This window comes from Mycena indigotica, assembly GCF_014461135.1.
Source record: "Mycena indigotica strain 171206Taipei chromosome Unknown Mind.scaff0006, whole genome shotgun sequence".
Classification (NCBI taxonomy): Eukaryota; Fungi; Basidiomycota; class Agaricomycetes; order Agaricales; family Mycenaceae; genus Mycena; species Mycena indigotica.
Window position 1 is genome coordinate 405,733 of NW_023503005.1, and position 22,455 is coordinate 428,187.

Sequence of the window (22,455 nt, forward strand, 5' to 3'; positions counted from 1 at the left end):
CTGGAACACCCGCGGCGAAACCTTTGCCTCCTGCACCCACGGAAGAGACCGCGCCCATCTCTGCGCCTTCTGCGGGAGCAGGGCCCACCACGCTTTCAGCTGGTCCTGCCAGCGCAACCCACACCCAGTTTGAAGCAGAGGCGGTCGTTTTCTTGAACTCCATCTTGCCTTCCGCAGACTTCGACAACGAAATTTACAGCCGCGTTATCACACCATACAACCCGGACGCTTTCAACGACTTCCTTTCCCGCCTTGATCTTCTTGACTCGCATGCGTCCCTCCCGGACAAACTGCGCCATGGTTTTCCCATGGGCGACTTCCCGGTTCTCAACGAAACCGTCATTTTTGCCAACCACCCATCGACCCGCGAGTACGACGAGTTTGTCGACGACTACTTGAACGACGAAGTCCAGGCGGGTCGCATGAGCGGTCCTTTCTCCCAGTCCAAAACGGAGACCATTCTCAAAGGCCCCTTCCAATGCTCTCCCATCCTCATCGCGGTTCAACCCCAGGGCCCAGGCAAGCCAGACAAACTCCGTCTCTGCCGCCACCTCTCCAAGGGCGACGCAACTCACCCATCCACAAATTTCTTTGTCGATAAAGAAAAGTTCCCCACTAAGTTTGGATCAGCCTCGGACGTGGCGGAAATCGTGAGTTGGACTTTTATCTACCGTACTGATTCCCTTCCATGACCTGTCTCCCCATCGTTTCCAACGTCCCCTACCGTGCTACACCCTCCACCTGTACTCGTTTACCGTGCTTAATCCTCGTGCTTGCCTGGCTCGTGCCACCTCCCCGTCCCGTGCTTAAGTCCCCCTCCCGTTCCCACGTCGTGCCCGTGCTTTCTCCCGTGCCCGTGCTTTTTCCCGTGCCTCTTTCTTTCCCGTGCCGTGCTCTTTCCCGTGCCATGCCCCTTCCCTCGTATCGTGCTCGTCTTTCCCCCAGACTCTCGCGTGCCCTTCCTTTTTTCTCACCTCGTGCCACCCTCCCCCGCTGACCCCATCCCCAGATCGCCACTGCCCCCGCGAGCTCCCAGGCCATGGTCCTTGACATCGCTAAGTTCCACCGCACCTGCCCCATCCTCCCCGCCCACAAACGATGGTTCGTGCTCCAGGGCCCCAAAGGCTTCTACATAGACCACTGTTGTCCTTTCGGTTGCGCTTCTTCAAGCAGCAACGCGGGCCTCATCGGTTCCGCCATCATGGACATCTGGACGGCTCTCGGTTTTGCCCCCGCAAACCGCTACGAGGACGACATCCTCTCTCTCAGACAGCCAGCCTCCTCCCGCATCCCCCCTGCACCTCACCCGGCTTCTTTCTGGTACACCTTCTCCCGCGCAGACGCCATCGCCGCCATTCAACCTCTCTGCATCCCATGGCACCCCACCAAATGGACGGACTACCTCCCCAACCCAACCTATATCGGTTTTCTATGGGACATACCCAACAAATCGGTCGCCCTTCCCGAGAACAAGCGTTTGAAGTTTCTGCACCGAATCCGAGATTTCCGCATCAAATGCAAGGCGGGCAAATGCCAGCTTTTGGACGCACAAAAGATACACGGTTCTCTCTGCCACATCTCGTTCGTCTACCCGCAAGGCCGCTCTTACCTTCCCCCCCCTCACCTCACTCATAATCGCTTTCAACGGAAACAATTTCCAAACGCGCCACCCAGCCCCCTCCGTTTACTCTGCCTTGTCCTGGTGGGACAACACACTCTCCCTGCAGAACGTTTCCCGCTCCATCGCGCCGGCGGGGACCCCGCCAAGACTGCCGCCTTTTCGTAGATGCATCCACGGCGTGGGGAATCGGCATCTGGCTAGACGGCAGATGGGCAGCCTGGAAAGGCACCGGCGACTGGAAATCCCGCCAGCGCCACATCGGCTGGCTAGAAACGGTGGCGGTCGAGCTCCTCATCCTCGCTCTTGACTCCTTAAACGTTGACAACTCCTTCCTCCTCGTGCACTCGGACAACCAGGGCGTCATCGGCGCCTTCGACAAGGGCCGCAGCCGCAACCCCGATATTAACCTTTCCCTTCGTCGCTCGTTCTCTACCCTGGCAGCATGCAACATTTCATTAGACCTCGTATATATACCTTCCGCAGACAACCCGGCGGACCCCCTCTCACGGGGCATCCTCCCGGGCTTAGACACCCACCTCCCGTTCTCCTTTTGTCTCCCCGCGGACATTAAGTCCTTTTTCGTAGCAATGTAAATCACATGTCTCACACGTGACCGCGTGCATTTCTCATGACGCCGCCACCCCCCCGCCGCCCAGATCTGTCCGCCTACCTGCCCCCGCCAGTCCCAATGCCGCCCCGCTTGGGTTTCGCGCCTCCGACCCCGGCCCTGGCTGCGGCCCCGGCCCCCAGCGTCGCCGGCAGCCTCCGAAAAGCCGCGGTGGTCAAGCCTTTTTCGCGTTTCCTCCCATCCGCCACCCCGCCCGAGAGACGCGGCAAACCAACCCCAAGCCCTGCACCACCCCGTCCCCCCCTTCCCCCCTTCCCAACCCTTCCCGCAAAGCCCCGCAAGGCCAAACGCGGCAACGACATCGCCCCAAGCCCTTTCAGACCACCAGCCCTGGCCAAAGACCGATTGCGCACGTGGTCCTCCCCCTTCCTCGCGCGACAAAGAGACAGAGTTGCGTAACTCCCTTCCCGAGGACGACGTCAACCGCATGTACGCGATTCTTTTTGCCTCCTTTGCTCCAGACACCCAATCGACATACGCCGCGGGCCTCCTACGTTTCCACCAATTTTGTGACGACCGCAAGCTGCCAGAGGAAGACCGCATGCCCGCTTCCGCCACCCTCCTCTCCGCTTTCATCGCACATCACACGGGAACGGTTGGCGGCGACACCGTCAAATCATGGCTCTCGGGCCTGCGTGCCTGGCACGACATCCACCAAGCACCGTGGCACGGCGATATTCGTGTTGTGAAGCTGGCCCGCCGCACTGCTAACAAGCAGGGTACAGCTTTCAAGAAGGCCCAGCGCGGCCCGGTCACCGTCCAGCACCTCATCGCCTTGTATTCGAAACTCTCGCTCAAGGTTCCCTTCGACGCAGCGGTCTGGGCTCTCGCCTGCGCAGCTTTCTGGGGCTGCCGTCGCTTGGGAGAACTCACCATCCCGACCACCCAAGGTTTTGACCCGCTCTTCCATATTGCCCGCAGCGCCGAGATCAAGCGCAGCAAACAAGCCAACTCCTTCGCGTCCTCTTTCCACATCCCCTGGACCAAGTCCACGCAGGAACGCGGTGGCACCGTCATCCTCACAGACCGCGACGACGAACTCTGCCCAGCTGTGGCATTGCGCAACCATCTCACCGTCAACGCGAACATCCCGGCAGACGCCCCCCTCTTCGCTTTCTCCCAACCCGGCGGAAGCTGGCTCCCCATGACCAAGGATTGGTTCCTCACACGCTGCACCGAAATCTGGAAAAGCTGCGACCTCCTCGCGGTCGCGGGCCACAGCTTCCGCATCGGCGGGTCCACCGAGCTACTTCTGGCAGGTGTTCCATGCGAAGTCGTGGCGGCCACGGGCGGCTGGTCTTCCCTCGCCTTCCTACTCTACTGGCGCAAGCTCGAACACATTATCGCAATGGCCATCGGCAAAGCGTACGACAAGAAAAAAATCGAGGAAGTCGCCGCAGCCTTTGAACGTTTCCGTATCGACAATAACATCAAATTTGTACACGAAGAAGACCTCTAGCTACCGTTTGTTCCCCTACCGTGAAGTAACCCCTCTTGCCCAGCTTGCCCGTGCCCTTTCCTCCTCTCCTGTTTTTTCCCGCGTTCCATCTCCTCTGTCGCCCAGCTCCTTTGGTGGGTTGCTGGCCCGAGCCTGCGGCGCTGCCCATCCTGGGTGAGCTGTGCTCCAGATTGCGAGATCTGGGCAGCCCGCAGGCTCCCTTTTCTTCTCACGCTCAGAGTCGGCGGGTCAGGCCCGGGGTTTCCCCTCGAGGCCGGCGAACTCTCAGGCACTCTGTGTCCGTTCGCGCCCTGTCGCCGGGGCCGGCCCGGTCCCTCCGCGTCGGGTCCGCGCCGCCTCCCGGGCCCCCGACTCTTCCCCCCACTAGCGCACACTTATGTGAGCGCTAGACCGCAGGCGGAGGCGGGCCCCGCAGGGGCTCGTCTCCCTCCTTCCTTTCCCCTTGGCTAAGAAGACCAGACTGCTAACTTATCTACGTGAATGGCTGTTTCAAGATGAACCTGGTTTGCAAGCCCTTGCACGAGTAACGCTCACGCGTAAAAACCGGACCGACTCTCCTTCAGCAGTCAAGGCCAGAGCCCGTCAGATCACGAAGGCGCTACGCCAGTATCCCCCTGTCATTTACTTCACCGATTTGATAACAGTGTTTGCCTCTGTTGATCGACCATTCACAAACGACGTGCCCTTCTTTCGCGCGCAGCGCAGCAGAACGGTGCGCATTGACGTCAATCAAAGTTTCCCATCACCTGTACGATCAACTCCGTGTTCTCGAGAATGCGACCCACCCGTCCGCCCGGGCCCAGCTCTTGTAAGTCCTACTTGCGCTTGTTTCAAGCCATCATTTATGTTTTTGTAAAGCATGCTATCTTTCTTCATTCTGCGAATTTTGTTCCACGAGCTTGCTCATGCCATGCGGTCCCTCTTCCAGTGTAAACGTAACAAACACATCCCCGGCGCCCACCCAGCAGGGGAGGCGCAACCTGACTCGGACGACGCGTTAACCGGCGCAGCTGTCTACCTTCACGTCTCAGGAGGATTATCAGGCTCAGCATTTCGTGGAGAAGACATCAGTGGAATGACTGTGGAGATTCGCCGTGGGGTTAAACACTACATCGACCGTGAGTTTCGCACTACGAGTTCCACCATCTGCTAAGTCATCCTGCGCTAGTGGGGCAAGTAGACCTGCTGATGCAGTTGGCCAGCGCCGACTGGTCCGACTTGTCGCTCAAGCTCGCTACTGGTGGCCTCCCCCGGGATGCCCCGTTCGCTGCTCAGCCCTCCCTCCGTGCCGGCGGCATTCACGACAACTGTCCCGACTGCGATGACCACGACAAGGACGACACTGATCCAGAGGATGAAGACATCGATGGTTGCGGTCTACAGTCCGAGACATATTCTCGCAACGAAACAACAACATATGGACAGCTTCCAATGCAAGAATTGGAACTAGATGGCCATGACGAGGACAATTACGAAGGTTCAGACTCAAGCGAGTCGTTTTCTGACTCAGAAGAGGAGGGCCCGAGATATGGTGGTACCCGCAGATGTGGAACCTAGCACCAATGTCTTATTTTAACACGCTCCAAGTAAGCATCAACTAGATTATGGTAGATAGATTATGGTAGAGCTGTTCGGAGGCGTGTCAGTTGACATTGCGAGGAATGGCTGGGGTTCGCAGGTAAGACTCTTTGAGATAGTGTGCTTTCCTTCCTTTACTTATCGCGTTTGCAGGTCGAATCATTTGAGGCGGCTCTGGAGGTTAATGGCCTCTCTGACTCCGCAGTACCGTATATGGGCATCTTCATTCGTGCTTCGGTGAGTTTCTCGCGAATCGAGAAACTCACCGAAGTATGAGAGCTGATTGTTTTGCAGGTTGTCATCGGGCTAGATTCAAATGCTGTAATTCAAGTCATTGCACGACTACCACCCAACTTATTGCCAGAGCCGGTGGACGACGAGAATGACCCACGAACTATCGTTGCTCTCCGGGAAGGCCGACATCTGCTGACGACTTTCCATCCTGAGCTGACAAAAGACGATCGGTTTCATGACTACTTTGCACGACAGTGCGTGCTTCCTAGCCTAGATACTCAGTAGACAATACAACTCGCTGAAAGTTAAATTTATTGCTTCTTTCAACATGCATCCAACTGGTGTTGTGTCCGTGACTCACTGTGACACTGTGATGGAAACTCTCACTCTTTTGGTTTTCACTAGGGGTTGCCCGTGCTACGCAACGGGAACTTAAATAAATTGGGTGTACTCTTATATTAAAAATTTCTTTGTATGAAAAGATTGTAAGGGCCGCACTGCCGCCTCGCGGGGCTCGGCGGCGCGCGGCCCAGACTCTCAGTCTTCTACATTTTGTCTGAATCCTACTTCTTTTGGTTCTGTTTGTGAGCCTTATTGAGATATTTTTGTATATATTTAGTTTGAGCCAGTGAAGTTCTTCCTGTGAGACTGAAGAGACGTTAGATACTGTGTAGTAAAGAAGAGGTGCTTACATCGAGAGGCCCGTGCTGCCTGTCAACGTCCCCGTTGGCACCCATTGAGAGTTTGATCCATTTAGGTTGGTGCTGGTGAGTGGATAGCCCGCCCCTGGGCCCCATAATACTCGTTGAGCTCGTGTCCTAAGCAACAGCCAGCAAGAATAAGTTTTTCATAAACTGAACGGAGAAGTTTACGCACATTAAGATGGTAGCGCGAAAAGTGGTTGTCCGAGTCACATGACCTCGGGTATGACCGGGCCGAGTTAAGCCGAGTGCTTGCAAACGGAGGTGGATGGCGGGGCCAGCGAGAAGGGAAGTTACTGGCAATATGAGGCCCACTGTATAGCCTACCCAATAGCAGAGTGTGGGAACCCCCAGCTTTCAGTGGCCGCCCGTGGCTTAGCAGAGAGCATGGCAGATATGGTTGACTACACCCCTGCCTCAAAAGCTCAAAACTGGGTCGTTTTTCGTGCTAAAAACGGCGCATACAGAGTCTTTAAGGTGTATTCAACATCTACATACACTTTTCTGTAGCTAAAACCACTGTCTACATGGGCTTTGAGGTTGGTAAAGTTGTCTATCCAAATCGGGATAGCTAAGTGAGGTTCTTCCTTTTTTGGTAAGCACAGCCTCCCTTCCTCTCTTTGTATAATAGATTGCACAAGCTGCCACTTCAGCTTAGTGAAGCGTCACTTTGTCTTCTCAAAAGATCATTTGCTTGGACTTCGCCGACACAATACGCAGGGTATACGCGGGGTCGGCATAGCCAATGGATTTCCGAATTGATACGACCTGTTGCGGCAAATAAAAAACAGCGTCCCAACGAACACACCCACTTCAATTTTTTTCAGCAATGCCCTCGAAGCTCCTCGTAACTCTCTTGGGAGCTCCAACTGCCTACGCAGTCTTCAAGATCATCTTGAAAGCATTATATGGATCCCGTTCGCCGCTTCACACCCTTCCTGGGCCTCCGCGACGAAACTGGTTGTCCGGGAACGTTGCGGAGCTTGTGAAAGATGCGAGTATTTACTTTGGTACTTGAAAGGTCCTTTACTCACTTCATTTTCAGGGTGAAAATGGCCTTTTCGAGCGGTGGGTGGGAATATATGGGCCAACCTTCAAATGGCATGGCCTGGTGGTACGTCTCTTTCATATGCCCGACGTTGAAGACTGAGCCATGCTTTAGGGAGAGCCGCAACTCTATAGCGTTGATACCAAGTTCATTCAACATATTCTCGCTCATACCGACATATACCAAAAGTCGGAAACGGTCCGGAGGAGCTTGACAGCGGTGGTCGGGCCAGGCGTGCTTGTCGTGGAGGGGAGTCAGCACAAACAACAAGTGGGTCTTTTCGCTGCGTTTGTTCTTGTTCTGACCGAGTATTCAGCGGAAGATTATGGTGGGCCTGTCCATAGAAGCCATTTCTCACACTTATCTGCGCAGAATCCAGCCTTCGGGCAAGTGCATATCCGTGAATTAACACCGATATTCTTGGAGAAAGGTGACCAGGTTGGTTTCGTCGTATGTCATAGATATGTCACTCATTGAACTCGAACAATCATAGCTACGGGACATCTGGCTCGAGCGGGCCGCTGAATCCACAACCCTGACGGTTGATGCCCTCTCGTGGCTTAGTAAAACGACGCTGGATATCATTGGTCTGGCTGGTATGAAATCTCGTATAATTATGTCGTTTTGCCTGCAATGATGAAACCCAGGCTTCAATTATCCAATCGATTCACTCCGCGTGGACAACCATTCTGAAAATGAGTTGGCGACGGCATTCGAAACCATCTTCGCTGCGGAGACGGGTTTCAACCTCTGGAAGCTTTTCCAGCTTTTATTCCGATTCTGCAATGGATTGTGGGTGCTATCCAATCTAGCTGGCAGTATACTGATTTAGTATATTGATGCAAGCCGACAAGAACCGACCGTAATGTCGCCAGCGCACAGCTCACAATGGCTCGCGTTGGACGAAAACTGCTGGAAGAGAGCAAACGAGATAGTGAATCAGATGTTCGTGACGCCAAAGACTTACTTTCTTTGCTGGTCCATGCCAACGCGGCGAAAGAAGTGCCTCACTCTCAGCGATTGACCGACGAGGACGTGATTGCCCGTAGGCATTTTTCATCATCAACTGGAGTAGCGACTCATAACGTGCAGAGGTTCCTACTTTTTTAGTTGCTGGGCACGAAACAACGAGCACTGCGATAACGTGGGCTCTTTTTGAACTCACGCAACATCCGGACATACAAAATGGACTCCGGGAAGAACTGCTTTCGGTTCGGTCTGAAAATCCCAGCTCAGAAACCCTCAACGCGTTATCACTTTTGGATGGTGTTGTTCGGGAGACACTGAGACTCCATGCACCTGTGCCGTCGACTTGTAAGTGTTCATGCTGATCCACACTCGCATGACTTACTCTATCGCAGCCCGGGTCGCCTTAAGTGACGATGTTGCTCCACTCGCGACCCCGTTCACAGATAGCGCGGGTGTCTTGCGTGATAGCATTCGGTTTGTCCTGACCTTTTGCTGAATGACGGATCTGATTTGTCTAGAATTACCAAGGGCCAAACTATCATGATTCCCATTCTCACCGTGAATCGAATGCAAATTGTCTGGGGTGACGATGGAATGGAGTTCTCGTGCGCTCGTTCCCTGGCTTCAAGTTTGTCATTTTGGCTCACTTCTCCAGACCGCGACGCTGGGACAATCCACCCAGTGGTGCCAGCACAATTCCTGGCATTTGGGGACACACCCTCACTTTTCTTGGAGGGCCTCGGAGCTGTATTGGGTACCGATTTGCACTGGACGAGTTAGGTATCCACTCAGGCTATGAATCACGTGACTGACGTAATAAATAGGATGAAGGCAATTCTGTTTACACTCGTACGCGCGTTCGAGTTCGAGTTAGCGGTGCCTGGAACGGACATTGGGAAGAAAGCGACGGCGATTGTGGAACGGCCGATAGTTCGGAGCCAGCCCGAAAGAGGATTCCAATTGCCGTTACGAATAAAACCCGTCGTCTAACAACTGGGACTTGTGAGGTTGTACTTGATTTACCAGTCAAAAAAATAATCCTCGCCCTCTCGCTGACTCGGACGTGACTGGGTGACATACCCCTGAAATCACCACCTTCTCTCCATGTCCGACCCACTTCAGCCATGGAAAGTCCGCGTAATGAGGCCGGGCTCAAGCTGCTATGACATCCTCAGCAAGGATAGCGACCCATTTCTTTTCCAGATGTTGAACAATCTGCGCTACTGTCTGTTGGTCGATGCACCTGGTCTCCAGTGTCTCGCCCACTTTACCCTGAAGCACAACCGCCGTCCGAATCCTCGCTCGCTGAACACCAGGGTCCGTCAGATCACGCAAGTGCTGGGCCAGTCTCCCCCTCTGATTCAAATCGTCGAGTTGACAACGGCGTTTGCCTCTGTTGAGCGACCATGCGTCGACGGCATCCCATTCTTGGCGCGCCCGGCAACAGAACGACGTGCGATGATTTCTATAAAGGTTTCCTATAATCTCTACCACCAATTCCGCCTTCTTCATCATTCGACCCACCCATCCGCCAGGGCCCAGTGCTTGTGAGTCCTACTGGTACTTCCGCTTGTTCCAGGCCATAATTTTGTAAAGGATGCTCTGCTTCTTCATTCTCCGGGTTTTGCTCCACGAGCTTGCTCAGGTCATGCGGTCCCTGTTTCACAATGAGTCCTGCTTGGACAGGCAAATCTCTGACAATGTACAAGGACGTATCGTGAAACGGGGGGCGGCGAAGCGTGAGGCGTTCGCCGACGCAGCTGTTTACCTTCACGTCTCGGGAGGGGGGAGGGTTAACAGGCTCAGCATTCCGCGGAGAGGATATCACTGGAATGACCGTAGAGGTTCGACGCGGGGTCAAACATTACATTGATTGTAAGTCTCGCTTTCGCACTTACATCTGCCAACTCAATCTGCTGCGCTAGTCGGGCGAGTCGATCTGCTGATGCACTTAGCAAGTGCCGAATGGTCCGACTTGTCGCTCAAGCTCCGAGTCGCTGCTAGTAGCCTCCCCCGGGATGTCCCGTTCTCTGCTCAGCCCTCCCTCCGTGCCGGCGGCATTCACGACAACTGTCCCGATTGTGATGAGACAGAGGATGAAGCCCCCTCTCCAGACATCGAGGATGAAGCAGAAGATGAACAGCTTGCAATGGCATTGCTGGAATTGGGACTAGATGACGAGGACGAGGACGAGGACGACTCGGACTCAGACACGTCTTTTTCAAGTTCGGAAGATGAGGGCCCCGGTCCATTTGGTTATCATCTACGCCGCATCTGTGGAACCTAGTGCTACCATATGATAGTCGCAGTTTTAGTAGAAAAGTCTAAGTGTCGTACTTTTAGTCCGCTTATTTGGCAAAATACTGGTGTTGTGGGCAGCCGAAAGAAGAAAAATAAAAATTCCCAAAAAGGAAGGAGGGAGGAAAAGAAAAGAGAGGGATTTGAATAGATTTCTGTATTGTATTCCTACTGTTTATACATGCAAAATGAGCAATCCTAAAGTGTAAATTTCTCTGAGCGGCGTCTTACGCGTTCGAGTCCCGATGGCAACATATTTTCTGGGATGTTTCTGTAGTCCTTGGAGGGTGTTTGAGACAACTTTTGGGACAGGATACTAGTATAAATCATGTTCTTTAATATAATCCACCGCTCTCGAGGTTAATTAAGAGGGAATTTACACAATGATGCTATAGATTGATCATGATGATCTTGATGCAGTCCATCAACTCCAATATTTGAGGAGAGTCCACTCTGAGTTCAGGCAAAAAGTACCTTTGGACACCCCAGGGGGCTACTAATAGCCAAGAACTGTCAGACTGCGGGTCGGGCCGTGCAAGGACTTCTCCTAAGAACACGCGCCTGGAACAGAACAGACGAATCGTCGGGCCCGCGAGTATGGCGAGCAGGGTAGATCGAAACCGAAAGGGCCCGTTAACTCGGTCCCTTGTCGCTGTCGGTGGTCGAAGATTCAAATCGGGTCGTGTCGGGCCTGATGAGTCGTTGGCACCTCCTTGTGTTAGCGCATGGAGATGCGCATGTGACGAGCGAGCGCACATGGCGGTTATGTCATATGATATGTATGTATGGACAGTATATAAAGGCCTGGTGGAGAACGGATTCTCCACCAGTTGTACCCCTTCTACAGCGTCCTGCGTGATCGCTGGTAGGCTCTTGGCAACGGATCTTTAACACCTTGCACAGAGAAAGATAGTTCTTTAGACGATCTAAGTGATAGAGTACATGTAAGCCTGGCTTACATACTCACCTATAGATCACATGTTCTTTAGTCACTCATCCCTGTACCCTGTTATAGTTCTCAAATACAGCAAGGTTCTGTTGTATTGCTTGGTTTTCCTCAGTGTTTCCTGGTTGGGCCACCAGGTTTCCACTTTTTTTACAACACACTAGCTCTAGTCCTCTTTTTTCCCCTCCTTCATGGCATCAGCACCAACAACTCCGCGCTTAACTTCGCCATACAAGCGCCGGCGCGCTACTTCCCGAGCTCACAACTCCGCGTCGCCGAAGGGTCCGTTCGGCCGAGCCCGCGGTCGCCGACATCACCGAAGAACCCACCGAGGCGTTCGACGTGGGAACGCCGCTAGTGACATGGCGCCACTCGTTTTCCTCCTCTCCCACCACCTCGCCGAGCTTGCCAAAGTCCTCGCTGGGAGCCCCAGCGTCCCCGTTCGCGTCCCCGCACACGGCCCCGCTGGCAGCCACGTCCCGCGAGCGAAGAAAGCCGGTCTCGTCGGGCTGCTAGCCGCCCCTGGGCCACGACCAAGCTCCTCCCCGGCTCGCGAACAACCACCACACCTCCAAATCGCCTCTCGTACGCGTCTATCGCCCCCAGCCTTGTCCTCCGGGTCCACTGAGCCCGCGTCTCCACTGCCGACTGACGTCCCTGTACCCTGTTATAGTTCTCAAATACAGCAAGGTTCTGTTGTATTGCTTGGTTTTCCTCAGTGTTTCCTGGTTGGGCCACCAGGTTTCCACTTTTTTTACAACACACTAGCTCTAGTCCTCTTTTTTCCCCTCCTTCATGGCATCAGCACCAACAACTCCGCGCTTAACTCGCCATACAAGCGCCGGCGCGCTACTTCCCGAGCTCACAACTCCGCGTCGCCGAAGGGTCCGTTCGGCCGAGCCCGCGGTCGCCGACATCACCGAAGAACCCACCGAGGCGTTCGACGTGGGAACGCCGCTAGTGACATGGCGCCACTCGTTTTCCTCCTCTCCCACCACCTCGCCGAGCTTGCCAAAGTCCTCGCTGGGAGCCCCAGCGTCCCCGTTCGCGTCCCCGCACACGGCCCCGCTGGCAGCCACGTCCCGCGAGCGAAGAAAGCCGGTCTCGTCGGCTGCTAGCCGCCCTGGGCCACGACCAAGCTCCTCCCCGGCTCGCGAACAACCACCACACCTCCAAATCGCCTCTCGTACGCGTCTATCGCCCCCAGCCTTGTCCTCCGGGTCCACTGAGCCCGCGTCTCCACTGCCGACTGACGACGACGCGTCTCTCGCGGCCTCGCTGTCCCCCTGCGGCTCCACCTCTCCTGTCTCGCTCCACAGCTTGCCAACTCCTCCTCCGCCTTCCTTGCACTTCCACCTCAACCCACTGCCCTCACCGCACGCCCCATTGAGTGCCCCACGAAATCCACGAGCGAAAATGACCAAGCTCATCTCTTTTCCTGCGTTCACGGATGACCCTACCCCACTCTCGGTCCGCAGCTGGATTGGGCGCTGCGAGGACACCATCGAGTCCTTTGAAGCTGTCAACCCCACGCATGGCCTCGCCACCCGCAACTTTATCACTCTGGCAGGCTTGAAGCTCGAACAACGCGCCGTTTCCAACTGGTGGGAGGAGAATCGAGACGAGCTGAAGAAGCTATCGTCGTTCGATGACTTTGCGATCAAATTGCGTGACAAGTTCGTCCGCTCGACTTGGCGTCTTGAGGCACTCGCGGAGTTCTACGATTTGCGCCAGGGCACATTGGACGCAAAGCAATGGGTCAAATCGATTGAAAGAGGCCGTGGACTCTTGAACGCTGCAGGCGACGACTTTAAGTTGGCGGACAACATTATCATCCACCATTTGCTGTTTTACGCGCACCCGATTCTCCGTCGCCGCATTCTCAACACCCCTGGCTTTCGCCTGAGCTCGCTGAAGATTGAGGGTGCCGTTACGCTGTTTGTCACGGATAAGACCCGGCCCGTCCGCTCCGGCGCTGGTGTCGGGCCATTGCGGGCCCGCAACACGCAGCACGTGACGACGGGGAACATGCGCCCCAGTAGGAGGAACGCACACGTGGGAAGCACGTGACCGAGAACGACGCGTCGAGCCGTCGCCGAGCCCAACTCGACACCAGGGGAATGGGGAGGAGTGCTAGGAGGTCAGGAGTAGCGCCTGGCCCGCAAGGGATGTGCGATCGTCCCCTCTGCGGCCAGGAACGGGAGCGAGGAGGAGGAGGAGAGGCCAGGGTGTCCGATCACCCCCTTTGCGGGCCCGCGTATATAATGCGCGATAGTGTACCCTGTACTCTATCGCTTAGATCGTCTGAAGAACTACCTTACTCCGTGCGAGGAGACGCTATCGACTCATCGGGCCCGACACGACCCGATTCGAACCTTCGACCACCGACTACGGCAAGGGACCGAGTTCACGGGCCCTTTCGGTTTCAATCTACCCCGCCCGCCATACTTGCGGGCCCGACTATTCGTCTGTTCTGTTCCGGGCGCGCGTTCTTAGGAGAAGTCCTTGCACGGCCCGACCCGCAGTCTGACAGAATCTAAGCGATCCCCCTACACCCGCAACAGAATGGACGCTACCACCGTTATCGCACTCCCGGCGTGGGCTACGATCGTGGCTATCGTCATCGCCTCCCTTGCCTACCTATACGGGCGCACTCTCGAAGCCCAACCCGTGGTCTTTAACCGCGTCCTCTACGGGAGAAAGGAGCCCGCCCTGAAGTGGGGTACCCCTAGGCGGGTCTCCCTGGACGAGCACCATCGGCACATGGAACACGCTTGCCCGGCCCATGGCGCCGGGCCCGCCCGCAGCGCCGACGCCTCAACAACTCACCGCCCCTCCCCCGTGCGGCCGAACCCCCGGTCCGATCGTCTCGGACCGCCCCGCGCCACCGGCACACTCTGCCTGATGAAATGGGGCACACCTCCCTCCGCACGAGAGCCCTGGGGGCCGCTCTTATCTCTTTCGTAATCTGCTCTACTTAATCTGTGGCGGGGCCTCTGTCCCCAGTAATAAATCTCTTTCTTCCTCCATCACAACAACGAACGAGCGCAAGATGAATCGATCGATTGCAAGACCGCGAAAAGGAATACAAAAAGTCAAATACATAGACAAAAAAAAAAAAAAAAACACGATACGGTCCGAACCACCACGGGGCGCCCTACGAGAGAAGGCCGATTTGACAGGGGCGCGAACGACGACAGCAGACGAGAGGATGAGGATACCCGAACGCCGAGACCCGAGTAGACGGGGAACTCCGGCCGAGGTCGCCGAAAGACGACCAACGACCCGCCGAAGCCTAATCCAGGTCCATCATGCCGAAGCTCAGGCCGTCCTGACGGCACACATTCGCATATACCTCTCGTTCAGCGGCCCGACGCTCTAAACCCTCCGGCGTTTCCCAGAATCCCGACCTCTCCTTCGGACCGGTGGATAGCCAGAAGAATGGCGCCCAGATAGCGGCACACGCCGGGCGACGTCCCGCGAGGCGGTCAGGGACTCCAGCGAGTTTACCAACCGGAGGTCTGCGTCCAGGGAACGCATCGACGACAACTCCGCGAGTGCGCGGGTCCGAGCATCCGGGAAGCCCCCGTCGGCCGAATGAACCGCCGACTGTTGCAGCAACAGCACGCCCAACGGAGACAAGCGCTGATCGGCGGGTACCGACGGGTCCCCATGCAACCGGCGAGACTCGGCAATGGCCCGATCCAAGTCCCATCCCCTCCCGAACCACAGGGAGACTCGAGGGAACGAAGGCACCTGGAAACCCATGGTGGGATAAGAAAGAGGGTGGGTCTCACCGGCAGGAACGGATGACCGGGACGATGCCTCTCCTAATGAGCGATCCGCGACAGGGGAGGCCGGCCGGCGGAAAGTGGGGCGGGGCCTCGGCGGGGGCCGACTTGACGATGGTGGGGGAGACGGCGAGCGGGTGCGAACTCGTTTTCGCACGGGGGACGGGGAGGAGTCCCGAGAAGACGCTGACGAAAGGACGACCGGGCGGCGACGACGGCCCGAAGAAGGCCCGACCGTCGGGGTCGGGCTCCGCCCGAACCGATCCTCGTTTGATCGGGGCAAATAGGAGAACAAGAAGGACCGGTACGGGACCGAAGCGGACAGCCCGACTAGATCAGCGAAGCGGGGATCGGGACGTAGCAGCGCAAACTCGCCATCCTCGACCTGACGCTCCCAAAACTCGAAGGAAAAATCGTGCAGAGCCGCGGAGCGAGCCTTGTACGCATCTGCAAAAGACCGCCAACGCAGACAAGCACGATGGAGCGGGCTGCACGCGTCACAAGCCCGACGCACGGGACCAGGGAGTTTCTGGGGAGAACTATCTGGGACGCCCCCACACGGTGCACAAACGATCGTGGGCGATGCAATACTCACAGCGAGGGGAAAGGGATCGGATCACTGTTCCCGGTTGACGAGGGGCTCCCCTCGAAAAAGCGCCAGCTGTCCAGTGGATTCAAGACGAGGGGCCAAGGGGGTGCCGAAATCCTGTTGCAACGGGGCAGGCGACACGGCCGGGGAGAAGGAAGGGTCGAGGGCATCCGTAGCCGACTCGTGTTCAGAGGCGTCGATCCCCACCAAAGACAAACGACGAGGGCCGGCGATCACCTCCACATCCGAATCCGAACCCGAGTCGGAAGGTAGGAAAAGTAGGGTCGAAACCGGCGGGGCACCATCCCGTTCCACGTCGACCTCCATCGAAGACGAAGACCGCGCCCGAACCACCGGAGTAGGGGAAACGTTTCATAACCGGGGCCGTCGACTCGGAATCCTCCGGATCACTCTCGGTGCTCGGGAATTGATCATCCAACCAGGCCGCCAACGGGAGAAAGCTGAACGAAACACCCGCTTCCGCCTCATCCAACGAGGGGCCGCCCGAGAAGGCAAACTCCTCCCGAGGATCGGGCAAAGAAACCACCCGGATGAAGGGACGACCACCGGTCGGCATGAAGGAACGGCGGCACGAGAGATGGAGGGAGAGGACCCAGTAGTCGGGCCAGCGTATCGGGCCGAGCTACGTTCTCTTCGGGAAACCAGCTCATATGGCTGCATCTATGCAAAAGATGTGGGTAGCATCCTAGGGGGGTAATGCAAAAGATGAGGGCAACTGCTTGGAAATTAAATTAAATAACACTGTTTTCTTGTTTGTGGCTGCTATATCAAGGTATCAGTGATGGGATCAATGGCAGCTAGGTATGTTGATCAATGTGGAACGATTTTTGATTGCCATCAGAGCTTTTGATGACTGCATCTTGCTACATCAACCTTACTTAATCGATTATTAATTTTTTGGTCCCTGGGCTTATAAGTCCCAAATATAATATTACGAATATTCGGCCCAAAGAAAAGGTGATTTATCTTCCTATATGTATTTTTATATTAGTCATATCTCTTGATTCCAGTGAGAAATTCATGAAATACATCTGTCACAACATCTTTTGCATTACCCCCTTGGGATGGTACCCACATCTTTTGCATAGATGCAGCTATATGTACTGGGGAAACACGCGAAAAGCGGCCACGTGGGCTAGGACGAGGAATCGATCTGAGACGAAGGAAGGGAGACCGACAGAAGCGGCGCAAGACAAGGCGTGAAGGATGAGGCGCTGAACGGAGCCAGTCAGCACGCGGCCGAAAGCGCACAGAGAGGGAGACATACCACCCAACGCCACAGACGGGGAAAAAACGAATCACTGGGCGAAGCAGCGTCGGCAGCGAGGAGGTGCGCAAGGAGGCCACGGCCCAGCTGTCCAAACAAAGGGCGAACATCCTGAAGAGAGCCGTCCTCGCGACGCCAGACGAAGGAGGAGGGGAACGCATCGAACAGAACACCGAAATAGAGGTGATGGGGCCCGAAGACCAGCGGCTGCCACAAACCGGCCTTCATTAGGCGGTCGGTCGCACTGCCACAGGATTCGGCGGGAAGACGACGGCCGGGGGCGCTGGGGGGAACTGGGAGAGCGGGAGCTCGATGTGAACGGACTACGGGGGCCAGCAGAGGGAGTAGCTTGGAGGAATAGTCGACGGCTTGAGACGGGGGCAAGTCCTCCAACAGGCGCAGGGGCTCGAACGACTCCCGGTACGACGGGTCTCGCCCTTGCGCGATGGGCCAGGAAGCAGGAAACTTCGACGAGGGACATAGAGGCGAAACGGACGAACAGACGACCCGGCTCTGAGGATGGGGGAACCATCTGAGAACTGAGAGGGCCGGAGCGGTACAAGTTGGGGGACGACATAAAGAGGATTAGAAGGGGAAGCTCCGGCTTATATGGGGGAACGAACGCGTTCTATATCGAACTCGACCGAGGCGCGCAGCACAGCCTACTCGCAAGCAATACGAACAAAGGACGCGCAACTGAATTGAAAAGGACCTACGCTATACCGCACGTGACCGCGATGAAACACTTGATGGACAGGAAGAATCGATCTGCGGACGCCACGAGGCGTCAGAAGCCAGGGAGATTAAAATGCGCAGCCGAAGCTTAGCTTAAGCTTATGGGCTGGATGGAATTTGCGATTGGAAGGACGAGCTAGAGTCAAAATTAAACCCGAGAAACCGGGCGACCGAGCCACGCCGACTCGAGACGAGTCGTTCCTAGGGGGGGGGTGATGTCACGGATAAGACCCGGCCCGTCCGCTCCGGGCGCTGGTGTCGGGCCATTGCGGGCCCGCAACACGCAGCACGTGACGACGGGGAACATGCGCCCCAGTAGGAGGAACGCACACGTGGGAAGCACGTGACCGAGAACGACGTCGAGCCGTCGCCGAGCCCAACTTCGACACCAGGGGAATGGGGAGGAGTGCTAGGAGGTCAGGAGTAGCGCCTGGCCCGCAAGGGATGTGCGATCGTCCCCTCTGCGGCCAGGAACGGGAGCGAGGAGGAGGAGGAGAGGCCAGGGTGTCCGATCACCCCCTTTGCGGGCCCGCGTATATAATGCGCGATAGTGTACCCTGTACTCTATCGCTTAGATCGTCTGAAGAACTACCTTACTCCGTGCGAGGAGACGCTATCGACTCATCGGGCCCACCCGTAGCTGTAAGATTTAGCCTTCAGCCCTAGGTACAGGTAGGAAAATGGTTGCCGGGAAGGGTAGCTGTACCTAGGGCTATCTGTACATAGCTCTCTAAGCCCTTTTCTATCTAATAGGCAGATAACTAAATAGCATCAATGATGTGATAAATGGGTATAGGATACATATAATTTGATAATAATATATATATAATACTTTTAACTCCTTTTCTTCAGGCCGATGACCCGGATTATAGTTAGGAAGGCCTGAATCAATAACAATCCTAATTAGGACAAAATTGATGTACTATGATATAGCCATCAAAAGTACTGATGGCTATCAAAAATGGTTCCACATTAAAAACATTACTCAGATAGGGGCATTGTCACAACCTATAGGATACTAGATAAAGAATAATAATGTATTTTTTCACAAGAATGTCACATGTGTCACATATGTCACACATATGTCACACGTTACAAATCGTCACATTTGGCTCTAATGGAGGCATGTAAAAGGCTACCTAGGTACAGCTACCCTCCTAGGCAAGCGTTCTCCTAGCTACACCTACTGGTTTTAGGCTATATATTACCACTACGGCTCTCGGGCCCGACACGACCCGATTCGAACCTTCGACCACCGACTACGGCAAGGGACCGAGTTCACGGGCCCTTTCGGTTTCAATCTACCCCGCCCGCCATACTTGCGGGCCCGACTATTCGTCTGTTCTGTTCCGGGCGCGCGTTCTTAGGAGAAGTCCTTGCACGGCCCGACCCGCAGTCTGACACTGTTGGAGGGCACCTGGGACTGTCTTGTCGGCGAAGGTGTAATCAAAACACGCCAGGCTACCCCGACCTCGGTTGCCTTGCCATCTAACCCTCCTCTGTCATCCACCGCCACTGCTGCAACAAACCCCCCGGCCCTTCTCCCTGCTATTGCCCCCCTCACGACTGCCGAACGGAATGCGCTGCGCGATGCAGGTGGTTGTTATAACTGCCGCCGTAAACCAGGTGACCCTGGATGGGTCCAACATCGTCAACATGATTGTTTGGGCGACCCTGCAGCAGGTATCCCGCCCCGAGCAATGGTCCGTCGTGTGGCTGCTATTATGGGTCGAGCGAACAATCCCGACTCTTCCGATAGCGAGGCTGACTACTATTCGCCGGGTGTTACCACATTCCCTGCACGTCGTGTTGCTGCTGTGATGCCTTCGTTTCCGCACGACAACGTTTTCGACTCGGACTCTTCGGACGATCTCTCGACACGTGAAGACTGACGCTTACTGTTGTATTTTGCCATTGGAACTACCTTACTCCCCGTTTAATCGCGTTCTTCATTCTCGCCCACCCCAGCTTCGCTTCCGCCCGCCCGATTGGGATAAGCTCCCTGGCATCTGGTCCTCGTGGGCTCCGTGCCTGGCTGGCCTGGTGTCCTGTTTGCTGTCTTGGTTGTGTCCGCCGTTCGTTGCACTTCATGGTACTTCATCCCTTTGTTACTGCATAGTCTGGTGTTTTAAATTGGGGGAGGGTGTAAGCCTGGCTTACATACTCACCTATAGATCACATGTTCTTTAGTCACTCATCCCTGTACCCTGTCATAGTTCTCAAATACAGCAAGGTTCTGTTGTATTGCTTGGTTTTCCTCAGTGTTTCCTGGTTGGGCCACCAGGTTTCCAGTACATGGTACGCTATCACACATTATATACACGGGCCCGCAAAGGGGTGATCGGACACCCTGGCCTCTCCTGCTCCTCCCTCGCCCCCGTTCCTGGCCGCAGAGGGGACAGCAGAGGGGACAATCATACATTCCTTGTGGGCCAGGTGCTACTCCTAACCTCCTAGCACTCCTCCCCAGTCCCCTGGTATCGAGTTGGGCTCAGCAATGGCTCGACACATCGTTCTCGGTCATGTGCTTCCCACGTGTGCGTTCCTCCTACTGGGGCGCATGTTCCCCATTGTCACATGCTGCATGTTATGGGCCCGCGATGGCCCGATACCAGCGCTGGAGCAGACGGGCCGGGTCTTATCCGTGACAAGAACCCCCCAGTTCTATCCAAAACTCACAAGCCTGCAAGTGTGGTGGCTTATTAAAATGACAGATACCACTTGTTGCAGGTAAAAAGTCAAGATCTGGCAAACACTGAGGCCTGAAAAAGTAAGGTTTTTCTGCAAAAGAGACCTAAGAGTCAGAGTTCTACTGTTTCTTCTCTGAGTTCATGTTAACCATGTCTATTAACAATTTCTGTCTTTAAGCATGTCACGGTTAGGGTCGGGCCATTGGGCCCTATATGGCCCATCGGGCCATCACCACCCTTAGAGCCCTAGGGCTTGACAAGCCCTCATAATTCACAAGCTCAAGGCACTGAGCTACAACACTAATCTCCCAGAGAAGGGACATAATCACGGATCGCGCTTTAGTCAGCCATCAAGCCATCATGACCCACCATCAGGGATCATGATGCGCTGCCTTACGCCCCTTGACAGTGGGCCCAATCGGCCCCAGGCAACCACAGGGCCCAGGAGGGAGCTCCTTACTGTTGCATTGCCAAACACTTCTTAGTGTCGACTTTGACATGGCTCCTTTCCAGAGGAATGGTCCCTGGGCTCCTAGCGGAGCGACCAGGGACGACCAGAGACAGTCCCTGCTCCATTCTGATCAACCCTCAGCAGGCCTGATCGGCCCCTAGCACCTATAGTATATAAAAGACTAGAGTATTACTCCTGTACCTTAGGTTTAGCATTGAAGTCTCTTTCTTTGAACCCTACTCTGGCCTGGTCCCCTCGAGCGGGGTTGCTGCGACCATACCCCAGGAAAGGGGCATCTAGACAACTTCCAACACTTCAGGCTAGCTTGCCTCATTGACCTGAGCCCTTGGTTGGGCTGGAAAGCCCAGGCTCTTATCTCTTATGTTCACTCCTTGTCCTAGTCACTTCCTGCTTGCTTTCTGGCCTCAAACTCGGGTTCCCCTGGTATGGGGCGATGGGAGGGTATGGGACCGATCGGGCCCATATGTCAAGCATCACACCGGACCGTTGCCACGGTCTCCGGGAGCTTTAACAGCTCACTCCTCCAGTTTAGGAGATGAGTCACCCCTTAGACTGGCAACCCTCCTCAAGCGCTCCAGGGGTCTCAGGCCCGCAGCCCCTGTTGCAGGGCAACTCCCCTCGACCCCCCTGAGCCGTCGGGTGTGACCGCGTGACGTCACGCCCCGCCCAAATGGCTTGTTCGACTGGCTAAGCCTATGCCTTGTCCTATGCCTTGGGCACTGATAGGACCTCTCCTGGGCAGCACTCTTTGACTATGGACATGTTCCCCTCAGCAGGGGTAGGACACTCTAGGACTACTCGTGTCCTGTGACGCCGCTGCCACACAACGTGACAGCGGGGCGTCCCGAGTCGCCCCGAGCCGTCCCTACCCTGCTCTCTATTGCAGAGGTACCACCTGCTCTGCCTGGTTGCCAACCACCCAGTTATAGGGGGTTGAACCATCTTTCCCACACTTATCAGACTGGCAGGAGACTGTCACGTGGGCCCGGTGATAAGCCGCAGTCTGGGACAGACCAGGAAACGACTATTTTTGTCGATTTTGTTGCTCAGCGCACGTCTCAGAGTTGACATGAGTCCCGAATGGTCAACTAGGGAATTACCTGCACAAGAACCAGTCAAACTCCAGTCAAAATCTATCAAATCGCTCTCAGTGATTCCAAAATCTTGACTAGGAAAAGTTCGCAGAGCCCGTTCTACGCTAGAATCTATCCAATTCTACAAAAATACCCAAAGGGAGTGTATTCTAAAAGGCATATTCGGTTTGGCGCTCGGTGGAGACTCGAGATCGACTTCTCCTAGATAAGGGACACCCCTATCTCTGTTGGTATCGACGACTGACATCATTGGAACGTGGTTTCGGATCATGCTGGAGGGTCGAGAGTGCCAAGGGACGGTTAAACGGCGAAAA

The 22,455-nt window shown here is 55.5% G+C and overlaps 4 protein-coding genes across 4 annotated transcripts; all 4 read left to right on the forward strand.

The window, feature by feature from the left end:
• Window positions 1-5,326: 5,326 nt before the first annotated feature.
• On the forward strand, window positions 5,327-5,805 carry MIND_00664400 (SNO glutamine amidotransferase; the record flags this gene model as incomplete). The annotated part of the gene is made up of 3 exons (XM_037363365.1): window positions 5,327-5,386; window positions 5,440-5,523; window positions 5,581-5,805. 3 exons carry the CDS (start codon window positions 5,327-5,329, stop codon window positions 5,803-5,805), a joined length of 369 nt encoding a protein of 122 aa, XP_037219009.1.
• Window positions 5,806-9,342: 3,537 nt separating this feature from the next.
• Window positions 9,343-10,525, forward strand: MIND_00664600 (uncharacterized protein; the record flags this gene model as incomplete). Its single annotated transcript, XM_037363366.1, has 4 exons — window positions 9,343-9,785; window positions 9,835-9,940; window positions 9,999-10,113; window positions 10,164-10,525. 4 exons carry the CDS (start codon window positions 9,343-9,345, stop codon window positions 10,523-10,525), a joined length of 1,026 nt encoding a protein of 341 aa, XP_037219010.1.
• A 1,319-nt stretch (window positions 10,526-11,844) lies between these two features.
• On the forward strand, window positions 11,845-13,274 carry MIND_00664700 (uncharacterized protein; the record flags this gene model as incomplete). The annotated part of the gene is made up of 3 exons (XM_037363367.1): window positions 11,845-12,067; window positions 12,408-13,158; window positions 13,217-13,274. 3 exons carry the CDS (start codon window positions 11,845-11,847, stop codon window positions 13,272-13,274), a joined length of 1,032 nt encoding a protein of 343 aa, XP_037219011.1.
• Window positions 13,275-19,475: 6,201 nt separating this feature from the next.
• Window positions 19,476-19,777, forward strand: MIND_00664800 (uncharacterized protein; the record flags this gene model as incomplete). Its single annotated transcript, XM_037363368.1, has 2 exons — window positions 19,476-19,588; window positions 19,645-19,777. The coding sequence occupies 2 exons, from the start codon at window positions 19,476-19,478 to the stop codon at window positions 19,775-19,777; spliced, it is 246 nt and encodes an 81-aa protein (XP_037219012.1).
• Window positions 19,778-22,455: the final 2,678 nt, after the last annotated feature.